Genomic DNA, 19195 nt, shown 5'->3' on the forward strand with positions numbered 1-19195 from the left:
AACATAATGAGTATTTATTAATCAACTTTAATAATTTATTATTAAAAGTTAATAATACTAGCTTTTTAATATCAGACTTCTAAAATATTTCAAATCTATCTACTTAATTTGAAAGTAGCTTCAAGTTAAAAATTAAAACGAACCATTAAACTTAATTTTTTGTGCTCAATTTAAATATGCAAACAAATTTTGAAAATTTAAATATACAAGGTGTTGGTTCAAGGTCACAAATAATTTATATTTTTTGTTTATGCGGACCTATGGAGCGTTTCACGTTTAGAATAGAACATTGCGGAAATAGCCCTAAGTATTTCTTATGGGCGATAGCAGCACGGCGATGCCACGCCGTGCTGACTAGAATGAATCGTATATCGGCAGTCGAGTATCCACCCGTACGCGAGAGGTTTGGCAATACTGATCTCCGTAAGCGTAACGTTCTATTCTTAACTTGAAATAAAGATTAGATTTTTCTTGTGATTAGTAGTTGTGTGTTTGGGTTCTGAATGAGACATATCATATAAATATGTACTACCAAATATCAAAAAAATGCTCAAGGTGGTTTTTAAGTTATGGATCCAGGAAGAAATGGGCAAAATCGATAAAACATCCTGCATCTTGGTTATAAAAATCTGTGGGGCGATAAATGTAGTACGTAGAGAACCGCCCCAGTGACCTCTATAATAGATGTCACTGAATAATTCACCATTCAAGTATTTCCGCTTCCCAATAAAACAAGTTTCTTGACAATTTGTGCTGCTAATTTCGGTACATCATCTGTTTAATCAGTGCACTGTTTTCTATGTACTTTCTTCCTACTACTGTTCTATTACTTTTCTGCGTATCAGCTAGCTATTTAATTTGTTGTTTATTTGTGTCAATTTTTTACTTGCGCTTCGGACTACCTACATTTTTCGTTTATTAAAATTATTATAATTATTCACTCTGTTTTTGTAGTATGTGTCATTTACCTTTTTAGGGTATATTTTTCTAACAGGATATAATTATACTGTTAGCAGTAGGGTAGTGCAGTATTTCCTTATAATTTGTCCTGTTAATTTCGATGCACCATCTCTTTTATCAGTGCGTTATACATATTATATGTACCTATACTAATATCATAATAAAGATGCACTAGAAATAAACTAACCAAGATATGTTAAATGATACGAGAAGTACTCCCGAATCATATGATACGAGGAGTACTCCCGAATCATGCTTTACAATGTATAAACTTTAAAATTATGATTTGGGAGTGCTCCTCATAACATTCAACTTGTCTTAATTTGTTTATTTCTGTGCATCTTTATTGTGATCGTATTATACCACTTTCTTGTTTATTCTCTTTCTCTTTCTTTCTTATTATGATTTCATTTCTTTCTTGTTACGGTTCTGTATCTTACTACTAATTTTTTATTAGGTACCTACTTTTCTACGTATCGGATATTTAATCCGTTACTTATTTGTTTCAGTTTTGGACTTGGTCTTCGGACTACCTACATTTTCTTAAAAGTTTATTGAAATGATTGTAATTATTCACCTTTTTTGTAGTACCTATATGTGATTTACTTTTGTAGGGTACTTTTTTCTTGTTTTGGTCGATGGTTTTTGTCCGTTCTATCCTAACCCTTTTGCCTTTATCCTTTATGTGCCAACGATCTATTAGTGTTAGTTAGTGTTTACCGCCACTACCCCAGAAAGTACTTAGAAGAAAATAGTCCTAAAAACACGACCACAACCGACAGCAAATCGGTTATTTATCAATTTAACATTAAATCTCTCAAGATTCTGGTGTCAAATCGGTCAAACAAATCTCCTACCATGAATAGGCATCAACAAGCCTAAACAAAGACAGAAAGAAACTTAACCGTAACTCTATATTTATAGTTCCTTCAAACAGATTTTATTTATAGATACCTATATAATATATGTTAGAACAATATTATTAAGACTTTTGTGGCCGGGTAGTGGGATGATTGTAGGTATTCTTGATAGCAAGGATAGTCAAAAATGTTAGTATTACTTTCTTACAGCATGTATACAAATCAAAAGTGTAAAATAATTACTTACTTATAGAGTTTTCAGAAAAAAAATTAAAAGCATTAACTTCAAGGGGTTCGCTAGCCATTTCTCTTTTGTGAGGTTTTCGTAAGCTTTTTAATGTTCTTGTGGATTCTGACGATATCACGCTTACCATATTTTCCAAGTAAGTATCGTCGTTTATTACTACCTAAGAAAATAAATAAATTACTCATAAATTACATTTAAACTATGTACGTTTTGTTTTATTTGAAATTGATATCAACTAATTAATACATCAAAACTAAAATCCGCCCCCACTAGCAAGCGGAATAATCAAACTCATAGGCTAACGCTAATACATACACACCGATTTTGGACGGTCGATTTTATATCGGCTGTCCAAATTCCGATCAAAAATAAGCACTTTAAACCGGTGAAACTTACAAATCATATAAAAAATACATAAGTAAAGTAAATTTTTTGTAAAGTGGTAACGATTAATAGGGGGAGATTTTCACGATTTTTTTTTTACCAAAAAAAGGGGCAAACTTTGTTTTGAGCATAATTCGCTTAGTTTTGATGCTATAAGCTTTTATAAAAAAGAGAAATAAATATTTTTTAAACACACAAAGTTTTAATGGATTTTTCCCCAAAAATTGCTTAATTTTTTGGCTATTTCACGTTGAAATACTCGATTTGGAATTTGACGAATTAAAACGTATTTTTCATGAGCCACAACTATTTTTCAGGAGCCACTGCTTTTGCTGGGTCTATATCACGAATACACAATTTTTTCATTTTTTATGCTCCATTTCTGCTAAGATTTATTTATATTTTTTTTTCGATAAAATACTTAGTTTGTGAGTTGTTTGCGAAAAACCGCCTAAAAACGTGTTTTTTCGTCGAAAAATAAACATTTTCAATCGCAAATAACACGAAAAGTATTGACTTACTTAAAAAAACTCTATAAAACAAAAGTTATTTTGTCAATTTATCCATTTCCGGACGTATTTCAAACGCGCGTTTTTTCACCCCCGAGAAAAGGGTTTTTTACCCGCCAAGTAAAAGCAACCAACGGCTCAAGTTCAACTTTAAAGTGGCGGGTAAGTAGAACCTAAATCCAAATTTTCATGCAGGAGTTGACCCTGAAAATTAAATGGTAACAGCGGCGAATCCAGCCCCGTTAAGAGGGAGGGCCAATCAAATTTCTATAAAAATAAATGAATGTTTTTATAATCCTTATACCGGGTGTCCACTTATATTTTCTCCCATTTTAACTGCCTATAACTTCTAAACGGTTTAAGATAGAAATATGCGGTATTCGTTGAAATGTTTTATTTTAGTAAAAGTTTTGTTTGAATGGATTGAATTTTTTATATCGCTTTCAAATGCGAAAAAAAAATGGCGGATTTTTGAAAAAAACGTTGTTGACTTTTTTTAATGGAATAAACAGTATATTTTTTTTGTAAATTGAAAGAAAGGTCATTCACCTATCCAGCGATATAAAGTTTTTTAAAATCGGTTGTCAAATCACTGAGTAATTAATTTTTAAAATGAGGGGTGCAACGTGGATATCACATACCCAAATAACATAACTGAGCAAAATGATATTATGTTATGTGATTTCCACATTGCATCTCTCATTTTAAAAATTAATTGCTCAGTCATTTGGCAACCGATTTTAAAAATTTTTATGTTGCTGGATAGATAAAGGAACGTTTTTTCAAGATACAAAAAAATATACTGGGTGTTTTAATAAAAAAAGTCAACAACGTTTTTTTTTTAAATCCGCCATTTTTTATTTAAAAGCGGTATAAAAAATGGTTAGATGGAAATTGCAAACTGGAGAGAAAAGATTCAGGACCGGAGTGAGTGGAAGAAGATAGTAGAGAAGGCAAAAAAACATCACAACCTATGAACGATGACCTAAAGGACACTGCGGACTAATCCACCGCGTGAAATGGATTAAAAGAGCTCATAGTATTTGAGCGACCTATACTCTAACAAGAGTGAACGGTCCAGTTATATATAAAAAATGGTCACTTACCTAAAAACTTGAAAAAAAGGTCATTTATCTATCCAGCGATATAAAAATTTTTAAAATCGGTTGTCAAATGACTGAGCAATTAATTTTTAAAATGAGAGATGCAATGTGGAAATCACATAACTTGGTTAGTTATGTTATTTAGGTATGCGATATCCACGTTGCACCTCTCATTTTAAAAATTAATTACTCAGTGATTTGATAACGGATTTTGAAAAACTTTATATCGCTAGATAGGTGAATGATCTTTCTTTCAATTTACAAAAGAATATACTGGGTGTTCCATTAAAAAATAGTCAACAACGTTTTTTTTCGAAAATCCGCCATATTTTATTTCGTATTTGAAAGCGATATAAAAAATTCAATTCATTCAGACAAAACTTTTAGTAAAATAAAATATTTCAGTGAAAACCGCATATTTTTATCTTGAGCCATTTAGAAGTTATAGGCAGTTAAAATGGGGGAAAAATAAGTGGACACCCGGTATATAATTTAAATTAAGTCACTTGGTTTGAGAGGGGGACCGATCGCCCTCATCGCCCCCTTTGAATCCGCCACTGCACGGTATTGCCGCATTTCTGGTTCATTTACTGGGCTATTAAGGAACCAATTTTATTCGAACCAATTTTTTTCTTTTGGATTACGAGCTAGAGCCTTACCTATATACAATTTATATTTATACAATTAAATTGTTATACAATACAATAACAATTTATTGACCATTCCGACCAAAAACATCCTTCAAATTTGTAATCAGCAGCTAAACGCATACAGCGCATACAGCGTAGCCAAATAAAACATAGCCAAGTGTGGTGCCGGCATTAATAAATACTCAGGATACCCCTCATCGCTTTAGTTAGAGTAGCTGTCTTATTTATACTGTATAGCAGGATACTATAAATAAAGTAACATCTAAGCATGAGCAATTTTATGTTGACACTCAAAGTTCAATTGCAAAAACTTGTTTCATTAAAGTGAAACCTAAACACGACCTATATTTCTGCTGGACAAATAGCCTTGAATAATTTAAATAAAATCAATGAAAAGTTTCACTTTCCACAAATCCAGACTAGACATTTCATGGATTTGTACCGCTGCCAAGAAATGTAAATCGATATAAAATAGGGATGGTTTAATTAATACAACTAACCTGGTCATATTATATAAACAAAATTGTCTACAAAAGCTTGGAAGAAAGCTTTAAAACGAGCCCGAAAAATATACGGGATTTCAAAATAAGTTGTCAAAAATCTAGTCTCAAAACCAAATCCAAAATAAATGGTCGAAAATCAAATACATACGTTAATAAAATATATAAAATAAAAATAATACATAGATATTATATACTATCGGTATAGAGATAGAGAATTGAATATCCTTTGAAATGAGGTAGCACACAACCCCTATTCCCTATTTAAAAATAGGGGGGGGGGGGGAGAAGTGAAAGGGTTGACAAATGGCAGATGTATGTACCGTAAAAATGTGTCCCCCATAGATCAAAAAACGACCTGTTTCCTCATTTCCTTAAAATCTAATAAATACTGCCAAATATCGAGGTGGACTGTTTTCTTTGGCCCACTCTGGATAAGTGTTTACTTCATGGTAAACTCTTAGAAATCCATAAATCCAAACAATATAAATCCATAAATAAATCCATAAATAAATCCCTATAAATAACACATTTTTTGACCACAAAGACCAACACAAATCTATATTCAATAACACCTGTGGATAAAGATCTACAGTGCGGTGGAATAAGTGTTGCCCCCCCCCCGTTAACTTGTTTATTCTAATAATATAAGCAAAACGCTCGGACAGGTCGATTTTTAAACTAACCACAGTATATTATATCATCAACGTTTCGAACTTTACGCGATCTCTCTTCAGGTGACAGCCATAACTTTGATTTTTTTAAATGGTAAAGTACATCATGTGACACCTCATTTAACAGCTTTTGAAATACTGATTTCAAAAATGTATAATACTTTAATCCTTTTTGAAATCGTAGGCGCAAAATTTCGGTTGAACACTTTTTAAACGCATGTATTTTTTTCGAATTCTGAGAAAACTAATAAGTATTTTTGAAAAATTTAAACGCAGAATGAAAGATTATATTATTACCGAGGGCTGACAGTCCCTTATAATAAACAAAAATTTCTTTTGAATGATATATTTGAAATTAAAAATCACACTAAATTTTCTTTTTTTTTCACCACTGTGACTTATTAAAATAAACATTATAGGAGTTCTCAGGGACTTTGGACCATCGAGAATACTGTAATATTTCATTCTGCGTTTAAATTTTTCAAAAATATTTATCAGTTTTTTCAGGATTCGAAAAAAATGATTGCATTTAGAAAGAATTCGACCAAAATTTTGCGCCTACGCTCTCAAATAGGATTAAAGTATTATACATTTTTGAAATCAGTATTTTAAGAGCTTTTAAATGAGGTGTCACATGATGTACTTTCCCATTAAAAAAAGTCAAAGTTACGGCTGTCACCTGAAGAGGGATCGCGTAAAGTTCGAAACGTTGATGCTATAATATACTATGGTTAGTTTAAAAATCGACCTGTCCGAGCGTTTTGCTTATATTCTTAAAATAAACAAGTTAACAGGGGGGGCAACACTTATTCCACCGCACTGTATGATAGATTATGTTATAACAAATAAAGATATAGGTACATTCACATCAAAAATAAATGACGTTAAGTTGCCTTAACTAAGCAGATGCAGGTAAATAGAGACTATAGCCTACTATTTTGTAAACTAAGAACCATTACGAAATACATCACAACGCAGGGAGAGGAACCAACACAAAAAATCAGAATCCACAGAATACTTATACAGACAAAGAGTATCAGAGAATGAAATATTAGAAAATGATAACGTAAAATAATAAAATAGTATAAATATTTTATTAAATTTTTTAAAAAAATATCCAAATGGATTTATAAATTCACGGTTTCAGTCCTATTGGACCATCATCGGTGAAAAATGTCTATGTATTCAGTAATATTAGAATTAGCAACAAAATGAGACCAAATGACCCTTAACTTACATACCCACTAAAGTTTTAAATATTATAAACATTTTGACGATAGGTCGATGATAAAAGATAATATTTTGTTGAAAGTAACATACAGATTAGATACATACAGATACAGATACAGCAAAGATGACAACATTGCTACAGATAGAGCCGAAATCCTCAAGGTCGTCGAATCGTTTTATCGCGAAATGTATGAGAGCACCAACGAAAGGCAAGATCAGCCCCTGCCCAAAATCACAAACCAGGGATCAGAATTAATGCCAGAAGTAACACTATATTACTATATGAAGTTAAAAAGGTACTTTCAGAAATGAAAAATAATAAATCTCCTGGCGATGACGGAATAGTGAACGAGGCAATCAAGCAAGGTGGAAATAAAATTATCCAGGCTTTGGCCAAACTTTTCACCTAATGCATTTACCAACGAAAAACCCCTTTTCAATGGAATAATGCAGTCATTGTCTTATTACACAAGGAAGGTGACATAACAGATCTAAAAAAACTACCGTCCTATCAGTTTGCTATCACACATACCGGGTGGTGAATTGCAAAAACGGGCCATAGGAAACTCAATGTAAAATTCTAAATTGTTGAATTCCTGCTTCCCTAATTATTTTACATCAAAAGTCATGAGAAACTATTTGTAGAGGATTAAAATCGGTATTAAAAACAAAAGTTAAAATTGTTCTACGATTTAAACAGAGTCCAAAATTTTGAAAACTAGAATACATTTTTGCCATACCTAAGTAAGTGCGTAAAAGTAAGGCCACACGTTACTATCTCTGACAGTACGTAAACTATTGACTGAATAAAACATCTTTATTATTACTACTTTCTCCTCAACTGAGGACATCTTTTCGACTTTATTGTTTTTTAAACCATAAAAACGATAAAATAAAAATACTGACAGTTCAAAATATTGTTAATATAATAATTTCATTGTGACCGAAGGCAACCTTATACACATTCTTGCACTGTGTGTGGCCTAAATTTGGCAAATACTTGCTACAATTTATTATATTTTACAAAATTTTGGAATGTGTTTAATTCGTAGAACAATTTTAACAATTGTTTTCAATAAAGATTTCAATCCTCTACAAATAGTTTCTGATTTCTTTTGATGTAGAATAATTAGGGAAGCAGGAATTCAACAGTTTAGAATTTTACATTGAGTTTTCTATGGCCCGTTTTCCAATTCACCACCCTGTATATTAAATTTTCACAAAAATTATCAAAAAAAGACTGTAGGCTAAGTTAGACTTTTATCAGCCCAGAGAACAGGCTGGATTTAGATCTGGATATAGCACTACACTAACGACAACTTACTGGTAATAAAAACCTAATAAAGAAGTCTGCGGAATACAACAAACCATTGGCACTGATATTGACGCACATTGGCACAAACAACAGACGCTGTCGTGGAATTGGGCAGGACACGTCGCCAGATTGTCAGACAATCTATGGACAAAACGTATTGTCGAGTGGAGGCCACCAGAAGAAGCACTACGGAGCAGAGGACGCTCACCAACCAGATGGTCCGATGATCTGAAGCATATTATCGGCAATTAGATGCAAGCCGCACAAAAGAGAGACATATGGAAAGAGCTGAGGGAGACCTATTTCCAGCAGTGGACGCGTACGGGTTGATGATGATGATGATGATGGTGAGCATACAGATCCCCTCTCAAAAACATAGAAGCATTTCAGTGAGAGGTAACTATCAACCCAGTTGGTCTTGCTCTTGCTCTCACCTCGAATCGCCTGTTTTTGTGACCTTACACTTTTGTGTAAGGGCCTTTTAAGAATTCTTACACATTCGCAATCGGCATAAGCTTTTTTATTTAGCCTAATGCCTCAAAAATTTATGGCCATTGGCATGGTACAGTGAATTTATGTAATCAGGTACCTAGTGTAATGTGTAATATGTGTGTTGAGTAAATGTCTTGTTACTTAACAAAGTGACAATAAGTCCCTGAGAACTAACTGATGATGAATGCACCGATTACTCCCTCTGGAACGCAGCCAAAAAGATAAATAAGCCAGTTCAGCATATACCTCCTTAACGAAAAGAAAACAGAACATGGGCAAGAAATCCCAAAGAGAAAGTGGATGCGTTCGCTGATTATTTAGAAAACATATTTTAACCAAACCCTGGGGAAACTCATGTAGATGATGAACGAGTAGCTACTGATTCTGTTAACATATAACTGACTACTACAAAAGAAGTTCAAAAATTAATCAAGAACATCAATACAAAAAAAGCGCCTGGGTTTGACCTGATCAATGGTGAGATACCAAAAAAATTTACTTAGAAAAGCCATAGTAAAGCTTACTACACTAATAAATGCATGCTTTAGGCTTAGATATGTTCCCATCCTTTGGAAAACTGTAAAGGCCATAATGATACCCAAAGTAGGACAAAATAACCATGAATTAACATCATACAGGCCAATATCCTTACTATCCATAATCTCAAAGGTGTTTGAAAAATTACTACTAGGAAGAATGAACCATATAATTGAACAAAAAAATATTATTCTGACATACCAATTTGGATTTCGTGATAAACAATCCACAATTGACCAGATCCATCGAATAGTAACTGAAATAGAGAAAGCATTGGAAGGGGACAAAATCTGTTCAGCAGTATTCCTGGATATCGCAAAAGCATTTGACAAAGTATGGCACAACGGTCTGTTAATGAAGCTAAAGAAAATATTTCCTATGCAACTCGTTGAAATATTGCAGTCATACCTACACCAGCGAACATTTAGAGTTAAAATGGGAAACGAGTACTCTGAGTTAAAGCAAATAAATGCAGGGGTTCCACAAGGTAGCGTTCTTGGACCAATACTATACCTTTTGTACACATCTGACATTCCAGAGTGGGAAAACATCCAACTGGCCACATTTGCTGATGATACAGCAGTCCTGACAATAGGAGCAACTATAGAGGAATCTACGATTAATTTACAAAAAGCAATTAATGGCATAGACGGCTGGTCCAAAAAATGGCTTATAAAGTTTAATGAACAGAAGTCAGTTCATATTAACTTCACTAACAAGAAAATCAATAATCTTAAACAACAGCGTTGTTCCTAATAAGAAAACAGCGAAATACCTGGGTTTAAATCTCGACGTCAAACTAAAATGGAAGGAGCACGTTAAAAAGAAAACTGAACAGTTGAAGATAAAGTAGAAAAATATGTATTGGCTAATAGGTAGGTACTCTCAACTTTCCATCCAGAACAAAGTACTAATTTACCATTAGATATTAAAACCGGTGTGGACCTATGGCCTGCAATTATGGGGCTGTACCAAAAAAGCAATTACCGACATTTAGAAACGCTTCAGAACCGAATATTAAGGAATACTCGTATTGTATGTGCTCCTTGGTATGTTCGGAATGACGATTTGCGTAGAGATCTTAAAATCGAATCTATTCCAAATGAAATTAAGAAAGTCGCCAGGGGACATGAAGAGAGGCTCCATAAGCATCCCAACCATGAAGCACTTCAGCTTGTTGTCAACGAACCCCAGATGCGAAGGCTCAAGAGGACTAAACGGTTCGAGCTCGTCTAATGTGAGAAGTTGTGCCGGGCTTAGTTATTAGTGTTGTGCATTGTATTGTAGCCACAATAAAGACGTGAGCAATTAGTGAAAAGCATAGTCAGTGCTGTGCTGTGTAGCCACAACAAAGAAGTGGGCATTTCATGTAATAAAAAGCTAGGATGGACAAGGTGACATCTAGTTTACAAACATTTTTAGGGAAATTAGGTTAAAGAAAAAATACTGATTAATCCTGTAGATTAGGTGTATTTATATTGTTTAAATAAAAAAAACTTAGCAAAGTCGATGTCATTGTCTTTGCAAAGAGACGCTAATTGTATCCGAATGTCTGCGGTCCCTAATCAGCATGATTAAACATAATACAAAATACTTTTAAAACAAAAATTTATTTTGAAAGCATTTATAAAAGCCACTATGGCTATTTTTGAAATTGTAATGCTTGTAATGGAATTTTGTTATTTGCAGCGAAAAAGAATGTCACATTCCTACTCAACACCTTCTAGTTGACTTTCAAGAAAATTCGTCTTTCAAGAAAACTTTCAAGAAAATTTAACTTACGTCACTGTAGTATTTATCCAATTCGCCTTCTTCATACAGCCAATCAGGATATCCGATAAAAGATATTGTTTCCTTACTTTTTTCTAGGGTATCTCTTTTGGTTTTACTATCCATCCAAGTTATTTTCATAACACTATTTACAAACGAATCCTTCAATCTTTGAATCATTCCTTCTACCTAAAATATTTATTATGTATTAATTAAATTAAAACGGGTCTAGGACAGGAGAGTTGGTCGAGAACACTTCGTCGACGGAAAATTAGTCGACAACATTTGGTCGACAAACAGTTGGTCGAATGCACAATTCATCGAATGTACCGGGTGTCCCAATAAGAATGGCTCTCGGCCATATCTCGGGAACCGCTTATAGTACAGCTTTGAGAAAAAAATATTTATAACTAAAGTTGACTCGGGAAAAGCCTGGAAATTATTTTCATAATTTTAGGTCCACCGCTAGAGGGTGTAATTGAATATCAAAAATAAAAAAATCAAAATTTTACAAAAACCTAATGAAAGGGCACTGGAAATCCAATCATCGTATTCTTCATAAAATTCTGCGCATATTTGATTTCACAAGTTTAAGTATACTTTTGCAAATTAGAGCTGGGGGTGAGTGGGAACCTTCTTATGAAAAAATGACTGTAAGTCCGGTTCCGCTAAATCGAATTTTGCATACTTGGTCTTGTTGAAAACAGCTCTTTTTCCTCAATGTAAGTGTCTTATTTTCGAAATAGCCTAATAAGTAATATGCAAGCTAGGAGGCGTTATTTAATTATTTTCAGAAATCTAGTTTTCTTTGGAAAATATTAAATACAAGTATGCATTTTTAATCCTGTATTACAAAATTAGACCAAATTAGCAACATAATACCGAAAACCGCATGTCGATACCTTTTTTCTATCTCGAGATATCTTAAGAAATGTGTAAATTTTAAACATAACTGTTACTGTCACCAGTAAACGAGGTTAAGGAAAAGTAGTGTGCTATGGAAAAAACAAATAAACATTTTCCAGATGTAAACGTATATAAATTAATTAAAACAACAAACAACACTATAAAATATACCAAAGAAATAAAAGCAACTACTTACTTAGTCTTAGTGACTGCCTAAATGTTCAAATTGTTGCTTATCAGTTTCGATGCAAGCATTTTTACCCTTTCAAGAGTAGATTGAATAGCAACAGATTTAACTGTTTTAAACTTTTATTTGTGGGGACGGATTAAAGACCTTGTTTTGCCGCTAGGCCCACTACTCGAGAAAACATGATCTAGAATCTAGAGAATACGAAACGCCATTGAAAGCATTGCAAAAGCAGAAATTGAGACTGCTGTTCAATCTACTCTTGAAAGATGGGCAAGATGGGGATACTCATCGAAAATGATGGGCAAGAATTTGAACATTTAGGTCGTCACTAAGTAAGTAGTTGTTTTATTTTTTTGTTATATTTTATAGTGTTGTTTGTCTTATTGTTGTTTTAATTAATTATATGCGTTTACATCTTGAAAATGTTTCTTTGTTTTTTCCATAGTTCCACTTTTCCTTAACTTCTTTTACCGGTGACATTAACAGTTGTTTAAAATTTGCACGTTTCTTAAGATATCTCGAGATAGAAAACAGGTATCGATATACGGTTTACGGTATTATGTTGCTAATTTGGTCTAATTTTGTAATACAGGATTAAAAATGCATACTTGTATTTAATATTCTCCAAAGAAGACGATCACATGCCGCTTGCAAATCTAATCGTTTGCGGATTTTAAGGCATAAAGGAATCGTCGCTGCATGACGAAACTTATACGCGTCTATGACGATACGCCTCGTGTGCAGAATGCCTTAGTGATGTTGTACCGTTCTTCTTTTTGGTGTCGGCGCACTTGCGAACGGAGCATTTCCGGACAAATCAAATTTGGGGGCACTTGCGGACAAGACGAAATATTGAGATGCTGAGGTAAATAAATTGTTAGGGAATCGAGGCATTCCCTTTGGGTCTTTGTCGACGAAAAATCCATTCGATCAAATGTTCGTCGACGAATTGCACTTTCGATGAATTGTGCATTCGACCAACTGTTTGTCGACCAAATGTTGTCGACTAATTTTCCGTCAACGAAGTATTCCCGACCAACTTTCCGACACCGAATAAAAACCGCCTATAGCCTAATAAAATAAAAAAAAACAAAATGTAATTCCGTAGAGGTTGGAATAAATTTTATATCAAAGTTTAGGTGAATACAAAAGATTTTTTCAAAAAAGTATCCAAATCATATGAGGGGATCATTGTTTAAATAATTAAAAAGGGGTCATTTTTGCACAATATTTACTTTTTTAACTGCTGAGGTAATTTACATTTTAATGAAGGTCTTTAGATTTTTTTTTGTACAAAGCTTAAGGATAAATCTTTTACCTAAGACTTACTAGATTAAATTTATATATAAAATTTAAAAATCAAATTTGCAAAAAAATATTATTTGCCTGTTAAATAAGCACTATAAATTATTTTATTTAATAGGAGAAGTTGCGCTATATTACCAGTACATATTAGGCAAAAAACACTGGTTAAAAAATATTTAATAATTTGTGAGATATTTAATTTGTTTATTAAATGTAACTATATTTTCAATTGCAAAAACGCGGATGTTACTAAAAGAATATAAATATGTGTAAAACGTCATTACTTTTATTTTTATGTATGTTTTCGATAAATGTATTGATAAATTTAAATTTAAATTTAATTACCCTCTAAAATCTAATTTGAAAATTGTTCTAATTTGTTTATATTTTTTTTAATAATGTCACGGGGATTAAAAATTTTGAAATTCTGTTCCGATAATCGGGTTTCTGGGAATTTTTTACTAATTAACAAAAATTTTTTGTCGTTTTTTCTTCTTCTTTTTTTTCCTTCTAGTAAAATATATAGTTTCGCTTATATGTAGAGGGGGTTTCATTAAGAATGTCCAATCTCTGAGTTATAGATTCTAGACCTTAAAGTATTAAGATTTAACCAAAATCGCTTAAATAAAATATGCCTCCTTATTGAGTTAGAAGGTGTTTTATTTAAAAATTTAAAAAAATATTTTTACTCAGTATTTTAAAACTGTTCTACGTATCCTTTTCATACTTGGTAGAAAGTGTAAGTACTATAAACCCTATGAAATTATTTTAAATACTTACAAGTTTCAGGTTATTACCAGAGGCGTACGACAGGGGCCAGTAAATGGTTGACCCTTCCGAAATTCTACGTCACTGGTGAAATTGCCAGTTTAACACAATTTTTAGATTCTCCAATACTCTATGTAAATAACATCCTCTTTACTCGTAACGATAAAGTCATTAGTTTTCGAGATATTTGAAGGTAAACATGTAACGGCACAGTTATTCAGATATCTTGATTAATATATTGAGTCGATTAATTTTTAGTTTCAAATATCTCGAAAACTAATGATTTTATCGTTAAGAATGAATAATATACTCTTTAGTCTTAACGATAAAATCATTAGCTTTCGAGATATTTGAAAAATTAAAAAATAAGCGGCACAAAACATTAATCAAAATAACTGTGCCTTTAAAAGTTTTAACTTCAAATACCTCTAAAACTAATGACTTTATCGTTAGGGTGAAGAGTAAGTTATTTACATAGAGAGTATTGGAGAATCTAACAATTGCGGTAAAATGGCAATTTCGCCAGTGACGTAGAATTTGGGAAGGGTCAACCATTTGCTTTCCCCTGTCGTACGCCTCTGGTAATAACCGGAAACCTGTATTTCACATAATTTCATAAGGTGTATAGTACCTACACTTTCTACCAAGTATGAGAAGGATACGTCGAATAGTTTTAAAATACTGAGCAAAAATAATTTTTAAATTTTTAAATAAAACACTCTGTAACTCAATAAGGAGCCATATTTTATTTAAGTGATTTTGGTTAAATCTTAATATTTTGAGGTTTAGAATCAACAACTCAGAGATTGGACATTCTTCATGAAACCCCCTCTCTAAGCAAAAGTATATCTTTTACTATAAGGGAAAAAAAGAAGAAGAAAAAACGACAAAAAAATTTGTTAATTAGTGAAAAATTCCCAGGAACCCGATTATCGAACAGCATTTCAAAATGTTTAATCCCCGCGACGTTAATAAATAAACATAGAACAATTTTCATATGTCATTTTAGAGGGGAGTTAAATTAAACATTGAATTTATCAATACATTTATCGAAAACATACATAAAAATAAGAGTAATGAGATTTTAAACAGGTTTATATTCTTTTGGTAACAACCGCGTTTTTGCAATTAATATAGTAACATTTGATAAACAAATTAAATATCTCATAAATTATTAAATATTTTTTAACCAATTTTTTTTTTGCTTAATACTGGTAACATAGCGCAACTTCCCCTATTAAATAAAATAATTTATAATTTTTATTTAAAAGGCAAAAAATATTTTTTGCAAATTTGATTTTTAAATATTATATATAATTATTTAAATAAAAAGGGGGTCCAATTTAATTTAGTAAGTCTTAGGTGAAAGATTTGTCCTTCAGCTTTGTAGAAAAAAACCCTAAAGACCTTCATTAAAATGTAAATTACCTCAGCAGTTAAAAAAGTAAATATTGTGCAAAAATGACCCCTTTTTAATTACATATTTAAACAATGATCCCCTTATATGATTTGGATACTTTCTTGAAAATATCTTTTGTATTCACCTAAACTTTGATATAAAATGTGTTCCAACCTGTACGAATTTACATTATGATTTACATGTAGTGTAATCAGTGGCGGCTGGTGACTCAAAAATTTGGTAGTTCTGCAGTATTTTTTGGTTTTTTTTAATTCAATATCTTTTAATCGTTGTATTTTACGAGGCTTTTAGTTTGATATTTTACACCATATATTTATTCATTATATATCTATTAAAAAATAATAAAGAACTTACCGATTTTCTTCTTTTCAAATTGAAGATAAATCCAATTATATCAAAAATAGCAATTTTACATTATGGCACACTAGTAATTGTTTTATAGTTTATGTTTTTAGTAGAATTTTATCGATAAATACGCGAAACTAAGGAATGCAAACGAAAAAACACTACAAACAAAATCGCCACAACAATAATTGCATTATAGGGTCTTACGAACTAACTACACACAGAGCCAAATATATTATTTTTTTTATAAATAAGCTCGATTCGTCGATTTTTTTTTAAAGCAAACTTGTCTATAACTTTTTCATTAAAGTTTGGTATTTCTTTTATAAGTGTTTTTTCTACTGACAACATGGTTAATGCTACAAGTCGGTCTTCAGTCATGGAATTTCTCAAGAATGTTTTAATCCGTTTTAAACTCGAAAAGCACCTTTCAGCTTCTGCCGTACTCATGGGCACTGTAATTAGAATTTGAAGCAGTTTTACAGTTTCTTGAAAAGGCTCTGTTAAATTATTTTCAATTAAAAATTTTAAAAAAGGTATTGCCCCAATAATATCTCTACAGTCTCTTCTAAAATAAATAACAGATAATTCAGTCTTCAAGCGCTCCCTATCTAAATTTGGATATGACGCGCAAGTCAGGCTTAAATTATCATCTGGGAAATTAGCACAATAATTATCAAATTGCTCAGGATAAAGCAATGAAGTTGCAAGTAGGTGATTTTTAAAAGCAAATCTATCATTTGCACAATTTATGATTATATCACAAACTTCGATAGATGCTCTCCGATGATCTACTGGACTGTTATCCTTCCGTAACCTTTTAGTTGGTAATGGTTCAACGCATAAACTAGAACCTTGGTCAATGGTATCATCTATTGAATTTCTAACTGAATTCATGTATCTTTCGAAATCTGTCACCTTTTTATTGATTTCCAAAGGATCCGTTTTAGTCTTTTGAAGGCCATTATACAAAACGTCTACTTGTGGCATTATGCGATGGAAAAATGTTAACCAAAAAACAAAATTTTGATCCACTAGTATTCTTCGAATGGAAGACGCTGAACTACAGACAGCTGCCTTATCAAACGATTCTTCTATTTCTTCCATACATTCGATAAAAGAAGGTCGATGTTCAAACACAACATTAACAGTTCGAATATTGAAGTTCCAGCGAGTTGGAGCGCCATGAGGAATTTTCTTTTGGACGATTTTATCTAAAACTGCCACTCGTTGTGGCGAATTTTTAAAAAAGGTAGGGATTTCATTTAAATTTCCAAAAAAAAGTCTAACTTGAGAGTTTTCGGAACAAGCCTTAGACATTATTAAATTTAATTGATGCGCGTAACAGTGTACAAAATGAGCAAATGGATATTTTTCTTTGATTCTGGCTTGAACTCCTGCGTGCTGTCCACACATGACCGCTGCCCCATCATAACTCTGAGCAATTAGTTTATTATTTGAGTTTTCCAGGATAGGATCCAAAACACTGAAAATGTTTTTGCTTAAAGTATCTGCATTTAATTTTGAAGGTACCAAATATGTCCAAAATCGTTCTACCGGTGCTCCATTTCGACAATATCTATATACTACAACCATTTGTGATTTTGCTGAAATGTCTGTAGTCTCGTCGGCCATGACAGCTAGATATGGAGATTCCCGAATTTCCTCCAAAATTTTATCCTGGCATAATTCCAACATGCAGTCCAAAATATCATTTTGAATTTCTTTAGAAATGCCCTTAAAAACCGTCGATTCTTCCAAGTGTTGTGCTAAAGTTCTATCCAATTCAGCAGTAAAATTTATGAGGCCGCGAAAAATTCCAGGATTGTCGGATGTTTGTGTCTCGTCGTGTCCCCGAAGCGCCAATTCGAAAACACTACAAAATTTTATGCAGTCTATAATTTTTGAGAGAACATACCTATTTTTTGTTACAGCTTCATTGAATTTTTGAATATTTATCCAGTATGCAGAATCTAACTGTTCTTTAATATTCACGGAGCCTAATAAAGCATATTCCATTTGATTGTGCAAATGATGCTTAGAAGTTTCGTGCTTTTTTATTTTATCACTTAAATGTACTAAGTCTGTTACACCAACTTGCGTCCATGACTTATCACCTCCAAAGAGTACACAAGGAAAACAGAAAAGAGCGTTTTTTCTGTTGCAGCCATATATCCAACTATTTCTCGTATAAATATCGCAATTAAATTGTCGTTTGTAATTTTTCCCTCGGCTTGATCCTTCTTTTTCGATTTTAATATCCGGCAAAGGACGTCCTTTGCATTTTAATTCTAGTTTTTCGTCATAAGAATATTTAAAGAATCTCTTAACATTAATCAAATTATAAATAACATCCATCCTGAACAGCACTTTTATTCTCATATACTTAATATAAATACCGAATTACGTGCAGGACAACTTATTTTAACAGTCGTCGCGTCGCGATCAACGATTATTTAAAATTACAATAAACGTAGGTTTGTACACACTAGTTCGAACTGCGACAAATGCAGCTCAAATATTGCTTTCAGTCGTCGCCTGAAAAGTGTAGGCGAGGGTTGAGCGGGTATTATCGGGGATATCTTTAACAGTTCACAGCTCGGAGTAGCACCGGTCCGGTCAAATAAGTGGGACTTGCTATCGCCATGAGATGCGACGGACGACAGATTAAAATAAAGGCGGCCATGCACGAAAACCATCTAAATGAGTTTAGATTTTATAAGTAGTGATATTTTTTATTTAATTTTCAAAGTAATTTTGTTTGGATTATTTTGGTGGTTCTGCAGCTCCGCAGCACTTATATACCAACCGCCACTGAGTGTAATCTTATTTTACTATAGGTACTATTATGTTTCATTTCGGTTCAGAGATGATCCACCATCCCCATGCGTCTGTTTCGGTCTCTCCAGACCTCTTCAGATAGAATCAACTTTCGTTGGAGTTTTTCCTAGACGAATGAATACACGGAAGATGACCGCATATTGTAGAGTCCCTTTCGTCTCTTTTATTCGTTCTCCTTGCCTTATAAAT

The 19195-nt window shown here is 32.6% G+C and overlaps 1 protein-coding gene across 4 annotated transcripts in view; it reads right to left on the bottom strand.

Moving 5' to 3' along the window:
• LOC126884493 (neprilysin-1) overlaps nt 1-19195 on the bottom strand; it is a 162128-nt gene that overhangs the window by 41599 nt on the left and 101334 nt on the right. For all 4 annotated transcript variants that reach the window (XM_050650428.1, XM_050650429.1, XM_050650427.1 and 1 more), the window contains 2 exons: nt 11244-11420; nt 2068-2227 (listed from right to left, as the gene is read on the bottom strand). In XM_050650428.1, the coding sequence (XP_050506385.1) occupies nt 2068-2227; nt 11244-11420 (337 nt within the window). The remainder of the gene's footprint in view (nt 1-2067; nt 2228-11243; nt 11421-19195) is intronic.

This window comes from Diabrotica virgifera, chromosome 5, assembly GCF_917563875.1.
Source record: "Diabrotica virgifera virgifera chromosome 5, PGI_DIABVI_V3a".
Lineage (NCBI taxonomy): Eukaryota > Metazoa > Arthropoda > Insecta > Coleoptera > Chrysomelidae > Diabrotica > Diabrotica virgifera.